The sequence below is a fragment of the Marmota marmota genome, unplaced genomic scaffold, assembly GCF_001458135.2.
Source record: "Marmota marmota marmota unplaced genomic scaffold, marMar, whole genome shotgun sequence".
NCBI classification, from domain to species: Eukaryota; Metazoa; Chordata; class Mammalia; order Rodentia; family Sciuridae; genus Marmota; species Marmota marmota.
The window spans coordinates 227,714-241,343 of NW_026000254.1; the positions used below are offsets into that span (position 1 = coordinate 227,714).

The 13,630-nt window shown below is 43.4% G+C and overlaps 1 protein-coding gene across 7 annotated transcripts in view; it reads right to left on the reverse strand.

Annotated features, from left to right (window-relative positions):
- Iqsec2 (IQ motif and Sec7 domain ArfGEF 2) overlaps nt 1-13,630 on the reverse strand; it is an 80,876-nt gene that overhangs the window by 29,932 nt on the left and 37,314 nt on the right. For 3 of the 7 annotated variants that reach the window (XM_048796698.1, XM_015506543.2, XM_015506545.2), the window contains exons 1-2: nt 12,589-12,742; nt 10,779-10,874 (exon numbers count right to left, since the gene is read on the reverse strand). The exons of 2 other annotated variants lie outside the window; for them this stretch is intronic. In XM_048796698.1, coding sequence (XP_048652655.1) covers nt 10,779-10,874; nt 12,589-12,614 — 122 coding nt within the window. In that variant the 5' untranslated portion in view covers nt 12,615-12,742. Of the gene's footprint in view, nt 1-10,778; nt 10,875-12,588; nt 12,743-13,630 lie in introns of those variants that run through there. 2 more of the 7 variants (XM_048796700.1, XM_048796699.1) reach the window with 2 other exon arrangements.

Genomic DNA, 13,630 nt, shown 5'->3' on the forward strand with positions numbered 1-13,630 from the left:
GTATGTGTCCTTGGGCATGTTATTGCCCCTCTTGGAGCCTCAGTTTCCTCATGTATAAAATGGGGCTCATGATGCCCCCCTCAGAACTGTTGCAAGGTCTAGAACATACATCAAATGCCTGGCAAACAATAGCAATGGGAACACAGTGGGGATTGTTAACTGCTTGTGAATGGAATTTAATTCTCAAGGTAGCCATCTGCCCACACAGAAGCAGCCACCACAGTGAAGAAGAGTTATTGCAGAAACCAGCGCCTGTCCCTAGGGTACTGCTGAGCAGTACCAGAGGCCAGATTGCATGTGACAGTCACTGGAGCTGGGTTACAGTTTAATGGGGTGGATGGACAGACAGTAGGACAGGGGTGAACCAGGCACCTTGGCAATGAAAAGGCTGATCTTCTGGGGGGTAGCCAAGGAAATAGAAATACCCTATTCCCAGACTACTCAGCCCTGGGAACATAGTAAGTATAAAATCTCAGAAATAGGAGGATCAGGAAGAGATGGGGAGGAAAACAGACAGGCAGGGGAAGGCACTGCTGTCTATCGGATAGACAGACAAGCACATGCACACATGTGGCACATACACACTTCTTGGACTCAGAGCTCCCTGTGACACATTGTTCCACACACTCACTGAGTCAGCAAGATCACATGAACCAGGACTCAAGTCCTGGGCATCTGAGTCTCCCATTCCTCATCTATAAAATGAGAAGAAAAATCCACACCTCTCAAGGCTGTCATGAGAAACAAATGATAGTCCAGTCCCACTGATTACTTCCCACTTATCTAGGTCAGGCCCCTGCTACCTCCTCCCCTGAAACTGCATCCCTGTTTCTTCTCTCTAACTTCTTGGACCACGTACCCCTTCCTAAAGTCTACCTTTGAGCACCAATCTTTTCTGCTCAGGCACCCATCTTGGTTTCACATTGCCTTCTGGATAAAGTTCAGACCCCTCAAGTTGACATTCAATGCTCCCCCATCATACAGCCCCACTTGGCCTTTCCTGTCAGATGGAGTCAGCAGACCTGAGTTTCAATACCAGCCTTACCACCTACTAGCTGGGTGGCCTTGAGTCCATTTCTTTACCAATCTGGGACTCATTTTCCTAATCTGCAAAATGAAGCAATATCTATCCTGCATGACGTGGTGGGATTAAATGAATTCAAATATGATAAAGTACCTGTCACAGGGTAATTTGGGTGTTTAACACATGATAACTAACTTTTTTTGTGTGTGGTACTGGGTATTAAACCCAATGGTGCTCTACCACTGAGCCATATACCCAGTCTTTTATTTGAGACAAGAGACAAGATGTTGGTAAGTTTCCTCAAACTTTCCTTCCTCCTGCCTCAGCCTCTGGAGTAGCTAGGATTATAGGCATGTGCCACCCTGCCTGGCCAACACGTGGTAACTATTTTTATGACTGTCATTATCAGTGGCATCACTGTTATCCTACTCATTCATGGCCAACCTTTATCAAACTAGCTTCCATCAGCACACTCAGCCTTTTCATGCCTCTATGCCTTTGTTGATTCTGTTTTTCCCCCTCTGAAGATTTTTTTTTTTTTTTTGCACAGATCTTTGCCTACTGGTATTCTGTCTGAATTTCATGACCCTGTTCATGGTGCTTCCTGCAAGAGTCCTCCCTGACACCACCAGTCCGTTTCATGGGGCTTCCTGTTGGCTCCAGCATCCATGCTCTTGTTCACAATTCTGTTAATTGCTTTGAACTTTCCTGAATCATCTTGGTCACCAATCCCCTCAACACCCTTATATGCCCACCACCATCACTGCTGCCCTTCTCTGTGAGAAAGAAGTGGTCCTTATACTATTTAAGGCCAGTCCCTCCACCTGGGCTCTGGAGCCCATCCCTGTTACCTCCTCCACAACAATCATCCCCTCTCCCTCCAGTATTTTCAACCTCTCCCCCTCTGTTGCCTCCTTCCTATCCTCATTTATAGAAGCTCAAGTCTCTCCCATCTGGGAACAAAAACCCTCTATCTGCCCCCACATCCCCCTCTGTCCCTCTCTCCTCTTCACAGTTAAGCTTCTTGAGAAATTTGTCTACACTGGCCATCTCTGCTTCAGTACCTCCCACAAACTCTTCAACCCACTGCAATCTGCCTCATGCGCCCACCACTGCATAGAAGCTGTTCTTAGGAAGGTCGCCTAGGCCCTCCTGATGGTTAAAGCCAATAGACTTTCTTCCACCCTCGACTTACTCCTCCCGCCCTGCAACATTTGATACTCTTAACAAGGCCCTCCTCTGCATGGCCCCTTCCTTCCTCTGCTTCCGTGAGCCCACTCCTGGCTGCTTTCCTCCTACCTCTCTGATTCCCCCACCCCACCACGGCCTGACAATCTCTCTTCCTGTGCCCATTCCTTACACATCTGAACCCCTCCCCCAGTTCTGCTCTGGTCCTCTTTTATTCCACACTTTCTTTTAGTGATGCTGTCACATTTCTTAACTTCAGGTGTGGCTCCTTCCAGCACAGATCTCTCTCCTGGATCCAGACACATCAAGTCTAATGCTTGCTGGACAGCTTGACCAGGATGGCCCTCAGGGCCTTCAGATCTCAGAGGTACCTCTAACTCAGCATCTTTAGCACTGCAAACCTGGCCTCCTGCATTTCACTAAGGTGAAAGGCATTGCCATACACCCAGTAGCTCAAGTCCAAAACACACCTGAGAGTCACCCTAGATTCTTTCTGCTCCGTTAGCAAGTGAGTCACTAAATCCTGCTGATTGTACCTCCTAAATAGTTCGAAATGTCTGTACATAATGTGGCTGCTGTCACCTCATTTTCTACTCCTATGGCCCCTTGTTCAACCTTTCTCCAGTCACACTGGCCTCCCTGCTGTTCTCCAAATGTACCAAGCACATTCTTGCCTCAGGGCCTTTGGGCTTCATGTTCCTTCTATCTGGAACATTGTTCCCCAGATAGGTGCATGGCTTACTCCCTTACCTCCTTCAAGTCTCTGTTCACATACTACCTCATCAGAGGGACCCTCCCTCTTAAGAAAACACCCCAACATTCCCTACCCCTTCACTATTTTTCTTCATTGCACTCAGGGACACCGGACACATTCTATATATTTACTTACTATTTGTCTCACCCACTGTAAGATCCATCAGGACCAGCATCTCATTTTGTTCTGATTTATCTCTAGTGCCTAACCCAGTGGCTGGCTCTTAATAAATATTCAATGAATGAATGAATCCATTGGTAGGCCTGAACACTCCAACTTACTGTCAAGTCCACACTCAGCCATCTCCACCTCTCCCTCCAACCCCATTATTTCCTCAGTCTCTGACTCCAGTTTTCTGTTCAATTACCTCTTGGTCCCTCTCCTCTGTTCTATCCCCACTGCTACTTCCTTAGCTTCTTAGTTTACTGCAATAGCCTCCTCCCTTGTTTCCCTTCCTTCTAAAATGCTAATTTGTTCACACCACTTTTCCAACTCAAGAACTGCTCCTGGCTCCCCAGCTGTCTACCCAAAGGAAAAAATAACAAGTCTGAACTCCCCAGACAGCTGCTTGAGGCATGTTAACCTCTGCCCCCTCTAATGTTTTGCTTTACCCATTCTCACCTCCAGGCTTTGTGTAGACCCTCAGTGCATCCTTCATCTTCCAACTTTAGCTCTTGAAAATCTTTTTTTTTTTTTTTTTTTGGTACTGGGGATTGAACCCAAGGGCACCTAACTTCTAAGCCACATTATCAGCCTTTTTTATAAATATTTTCTTAAGAGACAGGGTATTGCTAGGTTGCTTAGGCCCTCACTAAGTTGCTGAGGTTGGCTTTGAAATCATGATCCTCCTGCCTCAGCCTCCCCAGTCGCTGGGATTCCTAAGGCACCATGCTTGGCTTCTCAAAATTTTTATGGACCTTGAACAACTAGTTCAAATGTTACTTTATTCAGGAAATTACCTGATTCACAAACTAATCACTCCAAAATCCACAGGAAAATAAATGTTTCCAGGGTGACCCGGGATCCCCAAGAACCAGGAGTAGGATGGAAGTTAGTAATTATGTCTGAGACCAAGGACTTTGAATGCTGGATGTGCATTAACAGAGGTTCCCATTTCTTATACTATTTACTCTGGCCTTCTATTAATGGCCCTCTATTAAAGTCCACTCATCCTTGTCTCCTCCCTTTCCACCTCCTATATCCATAACAGTTTATATCCTCTGACATTTCTATTGAAGCTTCATTATTATTCAATTATTCATTAATAATTGTCAAAGGATTTGGATTCCACAATTCAAAATTAAAATTCCTCTATATGAATGGGGCTTACCAGAGTCATACAACACAGTAGCCCTACTCAATTTCATCTCTTTTACGCCAATACCCAAATTAGGCCTTCCAGCTGGTCTCTATGCATACAATCCAGTTTTCATATTGACTGCTAATATGTTTCTAAAACATGACTTTCACCAAACTAACCTCCTATTTAGAAGTTTTTCACATGACACTGTCACCAACAACACTGGTTCCCAACCTTTTCGCAAGGACACAAATCCCTTTATGGATTTCATGAAAGCCATGAACTATGTACATAGCTAAACACATGCAACACTTTGCATCCAATTTCAGGAGGTTCATTGGCCTCCCAAAGCCCATCTGGGACTCATATGTTCCAGGTAAAGAAACTTTTAGCTCAGGCTCTGGGTGTAGTTCAGTGGTAGAGTGCTTGCTGAACATGTGCAACGACCTGGGTTCCATACCCAGCACCACAAAATAATAATAATAAATAATATCTAGGTTCTTTCACATATGCTATTCTTTCTGCCTAGAATGCTCTTCCACATGTCACCCTTCTGTCCCTGGCTAACTCTTACTTATCCTTTAAGACTTAGGCTGAGTTGATCTGCACTAGCCCTAGATTGGTCCAGATCCTTTCATCTAGGCTACCATGCCCCCCACCCCCCACACACACACTGTGTTCTCCTCTGCCACACCCCTTCTCAGTCTCCCTATCTGACTGAGGACCCACAGAGGACAAGAACCATTCCCCAAAATAGGCCCTGACTGCAGCTGTCCATCATTAAGTGTCTACTGCTATAAATACTAATAACAACATTTAATGAGATGAATTCTGAATGGATTCATCTGAATCATCTCATCTACTCCTCAGTAAATGAACCCCATAATGTTAGTAGTATTCTGTCCTTTTTTAGCAGATAAGGAAGTAGGCTCAGAGATGTGTGAAGTGGGTTGTTCAGGGTTACTCAACTCATGAGTGACAGAGTTGGGATGGAAATTGCCGGGTATGGCATGGTAAATAGTGGTCCACCATGCCTCACTGCTCTGGGCTGTGAGATTAGGAGATGGCAGCATCAGCAGCAGAAGAGGACCAAGTGCTAGAGCCAGAACTCCTGACCTAGACTCTGTTTCCTAAGACCACTTTTTTTTTTTTCAGTACTGAGGTTTGAGCCCATGGGCACTCTACCACTGAGCTATATCCCTAGCCTATGTTTATTTTTTATTTTGAAATGGGGTTTCACTAAGTTGCCCAGACTGGCCTCAAACTTGCAATTCTGCCTTAACCTCCTGAGTACCTGGGATTACAAGCATGCACCATCCTGCCCAAGCCCATCTATTCTTATTTTGCCTCCTATATTATTCACACCAAGACCAGGCACTTGACTCTCTCTTCTTATAATGCAACCCTGACAACCCCATGTACTACTCTTGGTCTTATCACAGAGCCCTGCTATGGTCAGGCCCATCCTTTATTCTAGGATCATCCTTAGACATGTAAAGCTTTTAGATCTAATCCAGTGCTACATGTTTGGCTAGGAAGAAAATAAGACACGGGTAGTATCTGCTCTTCCAGAGTTGACAATAACTCCAGGAGTTTTACATATGTCATCTCCAATCCTAAAAACAGTCCTGAGACATAAGCAGGCATTAGCCCCATTACACAGAAGAGGAAACAAAGGCTCAGAGGCTAAATTACTTGCCCACTCACAGAGTTGGTAAGTAGAAGAATTTGGACTTGAATAAAGGTATTGACTAAATTGTTTCCCCCATGAGGTCATCCTGCTTGCAAAGAGTCAAAGATTAGACAAGACCATTTCTGGCAGGAGCGGGGAGAGAAAGAAAGCTATTACTCTTTTGAGACTCAGTACAAATGCCCCTTCCTGTAGGAAGCCTTCCCCAACTCCCAGATGGAGTTAAGTGCCCCTCTTCTGGCAGCCTTCTGAGCTTAATCCTGTCCTATCCCAAACCACATTATGCTGTCACTGTCTATGTGTCTTTCTTCCTTTCCAGATTTGAGCTCCCTGTCAGTAGGACCAGACACAATTCCAATATCCTACCAAAATTCAGCACAAGGCCTAACCTAAAGCAGGCAAGAGAAAATACTTGCTGAACAAATGAGTTACTAATTAAAAGAAAAAGAAAGATCTGGGAAAAGGTATAAAGGAGGAGGAAAATGAGTTAGCAAGGAAATGGGACCAAGGGAAAAAAACAGGAATTTTGAAATGATAAAAGGGTTTGTATAACATGTTTTCATTGTCATTATGGAGGGGGGTTCTTTTCATTGCAAAACTAGTATCATACTATGACCCTGTTCTGCAATTTGATTTTTCCATTTAACAATAAGTCTTGGAGGTCTTTCCATAACTGTGTACAGATATTTATGTTTTACTTTCAATCTGCTAATAGTGTGTGTGTATCGTCAGCTAAAAGCTATTCCATACTGATGGACATTGAGATTGTTCTCCTTTTCACTATCACAAGCATGTTGTACTGACATCTTTGTATATATCTGGAAGTACTATTAAAGGATAGATTTCTAGAAGTTCAACTACAGGGCCAAAGGAATGAACATTTTTTTTAAAAGAGCCAATAAAATTATTTCCATTGCTTTTAACATTTTTATAGATTGGCTAAAATTAAAGATTATTCCGACTCGTGCAATCCTGTCTTTATTTTGAGAAGCATACATCATGCAACCTTTTAAATAAAAGTTGGGTTGAGCCGGGCGTGGTGGTACACGCCTGTAATCCCAGCAGCTCGGGAGGCCAAGACAGGAGGATCGTGAGTTCAAAGCCAGCCTCAGCAAAAAGTGAGGTACTAAGCAACTCAATGAGTCTCTATCTCTAAATTAAAAAAAAAAAAAAAAAGAAAAGAAAAAAAGAAAAAGAAAGAAAAAGAAAAAGTTGGGTTGATGGGCTAGGAATGTAGCTCAGTGGAAGCCTACATGCATGCATGAGGCTATGAGTTTGATCTCCAGTACCAAAAATAAATAAATAAAAATAAAAGAGTTGGTTGAGAATGACATTCTACAAGGGTATGTGATACAGAGTTGCACAGGGCTAGGAACATAGATCAGAGGTAGAGCACTTGCCTATCATATCATATGTATATACCACTAAAACATAGGTATATACATATTCATATGCTTGTGTTTGCAGTTGGATTGGGATGTTTTAGAAAAGACCTCTGGCAAGTAATAGAAAAAAGTTGATTTTTACAAGAAAATCTAAATATGGTTCTGAACTTAGAAAAATAGGCATGTTTAAGATTTGTGTGGCAACTGGCAAATTAGCCCAATTAAAAATCTGTGCCAATTTGTATTTCAGTCAAGGTATCTGAGAAATCCTATTTCCCCCCAAGCCTTCCAATCTTCTTCATTTTGGTACCTAAGAATGGTACTTCATTATTGTTTTAGTCATATTGTTGTTGTTTGTTTGTTTGAGATAGAGGTTTTCCTATATTGTTCAGGCTGGACTCATGCAACCCTCCTGCCTTAGCCTCCTGAGTAGCTGGGACCTACTACATACCACCTACAGCATACCACAGTGGCTGGCTTGGCTTCTGGGTTTCAAAGTCATGCTCTGAAAGGCCTTCTCCACCCTAATACTATAAAAATATTCCAGATTTTCTCTAGTACTTTTAGAGTTGTATTCTTTGTATTGCTTTTACACGAAGTGAGGATTTAACTTAATTTTTTCCCAAAGAGGGAGCCAATAGTCACATCCTGATTAATAACTCCCCACTGATTTGAGTGTCTTCTCTATCATAATTTCTCATGTCAACATATGGATTTGTTTAAAAATTCTTCATTTTTTCATTTATAGATCCTATTTCTGTAAGGATATAACATTTATAAGTTATATTGTAAGTTTTTGTAGCTAACAAGGCATTCCCACTCATTACTCTTTTTTTCTCAAATTTTTCTTAGTACTTCATGAGTATTTACTTTTCCAAATGACCTTTAAAATCCAATTGCCCAATTCACAAAGAAAATACCATTGAAATTTTAATGAGAAATTCACTGAATCTTTCAATCAAATTGGGGGGAAATGTCATTTTTTACCATATTGAGCCTTCCCATCCAGGAATTGGATGCGTCCTTGATGTACTTAAGTCTTCTTACAGTCTTCATTGAAATTTTATAGTTTTCTACAGAGAAATATTTTCTACTTTTGAAAATTCCCAGGAATTTTACAGAATTTTAGAATTTTTGGTACTATGAGCAGGATTTTTTCTATTATGTCTTCTAACTAGTTATGCTAGTATTAGGAGAAGTTAATGGTTTGGGGTTTCTATCCATTGCATTGAATTTTATTATTTAGTTTTAATAAATTTCCATTTTATTCTCTTTGATCATCTAAGTAGACAATCATGTCATTTTCAAAATTTGTGACTCTTTCTAATATTTAGGATACTTACATGTTTTTAAAATCCCATTGATTAAAGCCTCCAGAAAAATTATTAGCTAAAAAAATAGTGATAGCAGCAGGGCACAGTAGCACACATCTGTAATCCCAGAGACTTGGGAGGCTGAGGTAGGAGGATTGCAATGCTAAGGCCACCCTCAGCAATGTAGAAAGACCCTGTCTCAAAACAAAAAAAATAAAAATAAAAGAACTGGGGATATAGCTTAGTGGTAAAGCACCGCTGGGTTCAATCCCAGTACTCTCCCTTGTTTATTTATAAAAGAACAGTGATAGTAATCATTCTTATTTTATTCCTAAATTTTAGTGGAAATGTATCTACTGTTTCACTGTTACATTTGACAATTGTCTTTGGTTTCTGATAAAAATTCTTTACCAAATTAAGGAAGTTTTCATTGATTCCTAGTTTACTTCTTTTAGTTATTTATTGCTGTGTAACAAACGAGTCCATTGTAGCAAGAGAATAGATGTGTAATTTTATAAGATCATTTCTCAGTATTTATGAAGATGATTATATGATCTTTTCTCTTTAATCTCTTAATGTAATAAATTACAATAAGAGTTCCTAATTTTGAACAATCCCTGTACTCCTGGAAAACCTTCATTTGTCAAGCTATATTTTTTAATACCCTAATGGATTCCATTTGCTAATCTTTCATTTAAGATATTTGTTGCTCTATTAATATGTGAGATTAGGCTATAGTTTGGGGTTTTTTTGTTTAAACCTTTCTAGTTACTAGCCTTTTTTATAATGTTGTTTTTTTAATGTGTGTTATGTTTTGTATGTATATATGTATGTATGTATGTATTGTTTTTGCAGTGCTGGGAACTGAACCCAGGGCTACACCCCCAGCCCCGTTTTATTTTTGAGATGAGATCCCACTATGTTGCCCAGGCTGGCCTTAGAGAATGAACTAAAAAGCTGTCCATGTTTTCCTGTTATCTGACCTTTCCAGACTCAACTGAACTTCCATCATACTAGGACTACTAAAATACCAACTGGACCTGGTACAATTTCCAAGGAGAAAACTGACCAACTTTTTAATTTATTCTATCCTTTTCCATTCTATTTTGGGTTTTCTGTCCCTCCTTAGGTCATTTTGATAATTTCCATTTTCCTAGAAAACAACAAACTTCATTTAAATTTTCATGATTATTGGTATAAAAGCATACGAACATTTTCTTATATTTTTTTCATCGCCTCAGAATCCATGATTAAATCCCCTCCCTCATACCTTATTTTATTATTGTTCTTCCCTTATTCTCAGTTGTATCTGTTAAAGGATGGTCTACCTAGTTTGCTGTTGTTTTCAGAAGCTACCTATTACTTTATCAAATCTTTTTTTTATTTCATTAATTTTGGGCTTTATCTACAGTAATTACTTTGTTCTGTTTTCTTTTGGTTGTTCTTTTTCTAGCTTCCTGGTGGAATAATTAGTTCATTTAATTTACTCTGCCTTGTTCACTAATAAAAGCGTTGAAGGCTATAAATTTTCCTCTGGAATCCCTATGGTCATATCCCATAGGTTTTGGTATATGATACTCTCATTGATAACATTTCTTCTAAATAGTCTATAAGTTCCATTCTTAATTTCCTCTTTAATGCAAGTATTTTAAACTTTCAAATGGGGGAAGGGTCTAGTCTTTTTGATATCGTCATTAACATTTCCTTTTGTTGAATTCTAATTAGAAAACATAAAGCATGTTTTCTAATTAACTTGGAAACAATGTCCTCCAAAGGTGTGGGTAGATTCTTCCCTGAGCCTAAACACCCAAGTCTACCTAACTGGCAAACTCCTATTCATACTTCAGAACAGCTCAGGTGTCACAAATTCTGAAATGAACCACTTTTGCCATTTGGGGCAGATCTCTAGGGAAGGATTTCTTTTAAAAAGGATAAACTAGAAATAAATTCTATATGTCCTCTTTGATCTGCTAACCTGATCTCTCAGGTACTCTACTCAGACATTCAGACACCCATTCCACAGTCACACCAGGGGCTAAGGGACATGGGGAAGGGTCTGGCAATGATATTGCATATTGGTCTGGGAGGGTGAGGGAGTGGGAGAGGGATGGGTCTAGCTCTTACCTGCTCTCTGCCAGCCTGCCTGAGGGGGTAAGCTTCATGGAGTCAAGGACCTGAGTAGGACAGCAATACTGGTGTAGAGTATGAGACGCTGTGGACCTGAGAGACAGTAAGAGACAGAGAGAGAAAGAGAGACGGAGAGAGAGAAAGACAGGGAGGGAGGGGAAGGCAGGATGGGCAATGGGAACAAGGAGGTGAGAGTGAGTGGGGGACGNAGGAAGGAAGGAAGGAAGGAAGGAAGGAAGGAAGGAAGGAAGGAAGGAAGGAAAAAGAAAAAAACCACAAAGTCAAGAAAGAGAGGACGGCACTCGAACCACAAACAGAACACAACGACAACAGGGGGCAGTAGAGACGAAAGAGCCGGCTGGGCCTCCTGTGTTCCAGGTGACTCCGTGGGAACCTGGGCCACTGAGAGACACTGGGACACCACAGCAGGGAAGGGGGAAAGGAGCCCTCCTCACATCAGACGCCACATGGGTTGGGAGGAGGGGAGGAGGAAGAGGGGATGAAAGAAAGGGAAAAGTTATATGGGGGGGCTCCCCTTATAGAAGACCCCTCACAGGAAGGGAGGGGAGGATGGAGAAAGGAGAGGCTCTGGTCCCCAAAAGAGGGAAGAACCCAGGTGGGAGTGAGAGAAGGAGGAAACACTGAAGGAGCAGAGGGAGAGAGAGAGAGAGAAACTGAAAGAGACAGAAAAGGAGAAAGAGGAAGACAGAGAAAGGGTGAGACAAAAGACACAGAGAGAAGACAGGGAGTGACAGAGAATGCCAGAGCAGAGGACGGGTGAGGGCAGAGGAGGCTGACAAGGTCTCGGTGGTCTTGGTGACAGGATAGGACTAGGACTAGGGGCTGAGTAGGCGGGTAGAGCCCAGGCAAGGCAGAGGACAGAGAGGTTCCAAGCAGGAGTATGTGCTTCCAAGGTCAGTGCTGAGCCCCCCACCCCAAGGCAGGGCCCACATGCCACCTCCCAGCTGCTGTACCCCCACCCCTCAGTGCAGAGTCCAAAGGCCCCTCTACCTCCTACTTCTTCCCAAGATTAAAGTCCAGAGAATGGCAAGGGGGAGGAAGAAGGACAATAAGGAATAAGGCTAAGGGCCTGGTCCCTGCCCTACCCAGCATATGCTGGTGTCACACCAGTTGGCCAGAGTCAATCAGCACCCCCCTTCCCAATTCCCTAAGAGCAGGTTGTAGTCGGGGCCTGGCCATTCAAGAGCCCAAGTAAAAAGTTGGGAGATGGGGCTGCAGGTCAGGCCAGCTGCCCTCTCTCTCACTTGCTGTGAATTTGAAGATGCCCAAATTTTAGAACCTTACAGAGAATCTTTGAATCTGAGACTTCTTATCTGAGGCTCTAGAATACTCAGGATCATGATCATCATCATCAGAGTGACTGTCTCTTAAGTACCATCTCTGTGTCAACCACCACCCCAAATCTTTGACTTGATATCTTACTGAATCTGAGACTCAGAGATCCTTGGGCTGCTGGAATATTGGTATCAGAGGATCTCAGCAGCTGGAGCGGCTGAAACCCTGCAGTGCTGTGCCTGCCAGGCCAGCATGCCAGGGCAGCCACCAAGCGCACCCCTCCCAGGCCGCAGACTGTGTTGCTTGGGGCTCCAAGGGCCTTACAGAGCTGGGCACCCAGATGCCCATGCCTGCTCCAGCGGGTTCCCTCCCCCGAGCCAAAGGCCTCCAAGAGTCCAAGAAAGGAGCCAGGAACCAGGAAGCTAGGAGGCTGCTGAATCAGCAGCCCAGGGACTGGGTCTGGGCCTGGGCAGGCAGAAAGGGGATCAGGCTATGGGACCCAGGTTCCTACCTGCTGCTCCTCCCGGGGGGCTCCATGGGTCTGGACCTGTCCCAAGGGCAGGCCCCCCTGGCCCGCCAGTGCCTCCACCGTGTCACCACCCCCTCCTCCCCAGCCCTTCCCTAGAAGGAGGAACCAAGGAGGCGGGGCCAGGCCTGCTGGGCTGCAGGCCAGGCTGCAACTGGAAACTTTGCTCCTTCATTGCTCCCCCAGGAGAGCTGGGAACTCCTCCTAAGAGGAAGCAGCTTGGAGAGCTCGTTACTTCTTATGGCAAAACAAACCTCAGCTGGGCCCCCTATGTGCACCTCCACTGGAATTTCCCAGAGCACCCTGAGAAGTTTGTGTCACTAGGTCTCTTCTGTAGAGAAAGCGGAGATGGAGAGAGGTTCAGTACCAGTGGCAGAACCCCAAGATCAGGACCTAGCTTGGCCACTCCCAAATCTGGAATATGTCCCCTTGGCTGTTTCACTGTGAATACTGAAATCTTTCAATAGAAGCTTTTCACAAACATCCTAATTTTTAGCATGGTTAAAGAGACTATATTTAGGAGGTATTCTGGGACACTCTACATCAAGTAAAATTCAAATCACCCATTTGGAATATCAAGATGGGGCCCTGGCCAATATTCCTTATCACTGTAATAAACTCTCACTTTTTCTTGTGTTGTTCTCTAGAATGGCCTAGAGAAATGTTCCCTAAAGAGAAAAGTACAAATCAGAAGACACACCATTCACAATCAAGAGTCTGTTCCTCTAAGGAAGTTGCCCAGCCTAATTCTACAGATGGGCAACTGAGGCCTATAGAAGAGCAGAGTCTCACTGAAGTTCACAGGGCCAGCCTCATTAGGATCCAGGTGCCCTGGTTCCTTTCCTACCCACCATAGTAATCTCTCTCCTCCATATAGGTGGCACTGGGTAAGGGAGAGAACCACTGGGTCTGAAGAAGGTGAGGCTCCTGAAGAGGACCACAGATACAGCTCAGAGCTCTCCTGTCCTTTCATGGCCTCAGAGCCCAGGCCCCTGGCTGTTTTGAGCAGAAGGTGGCCCTGGGAGGG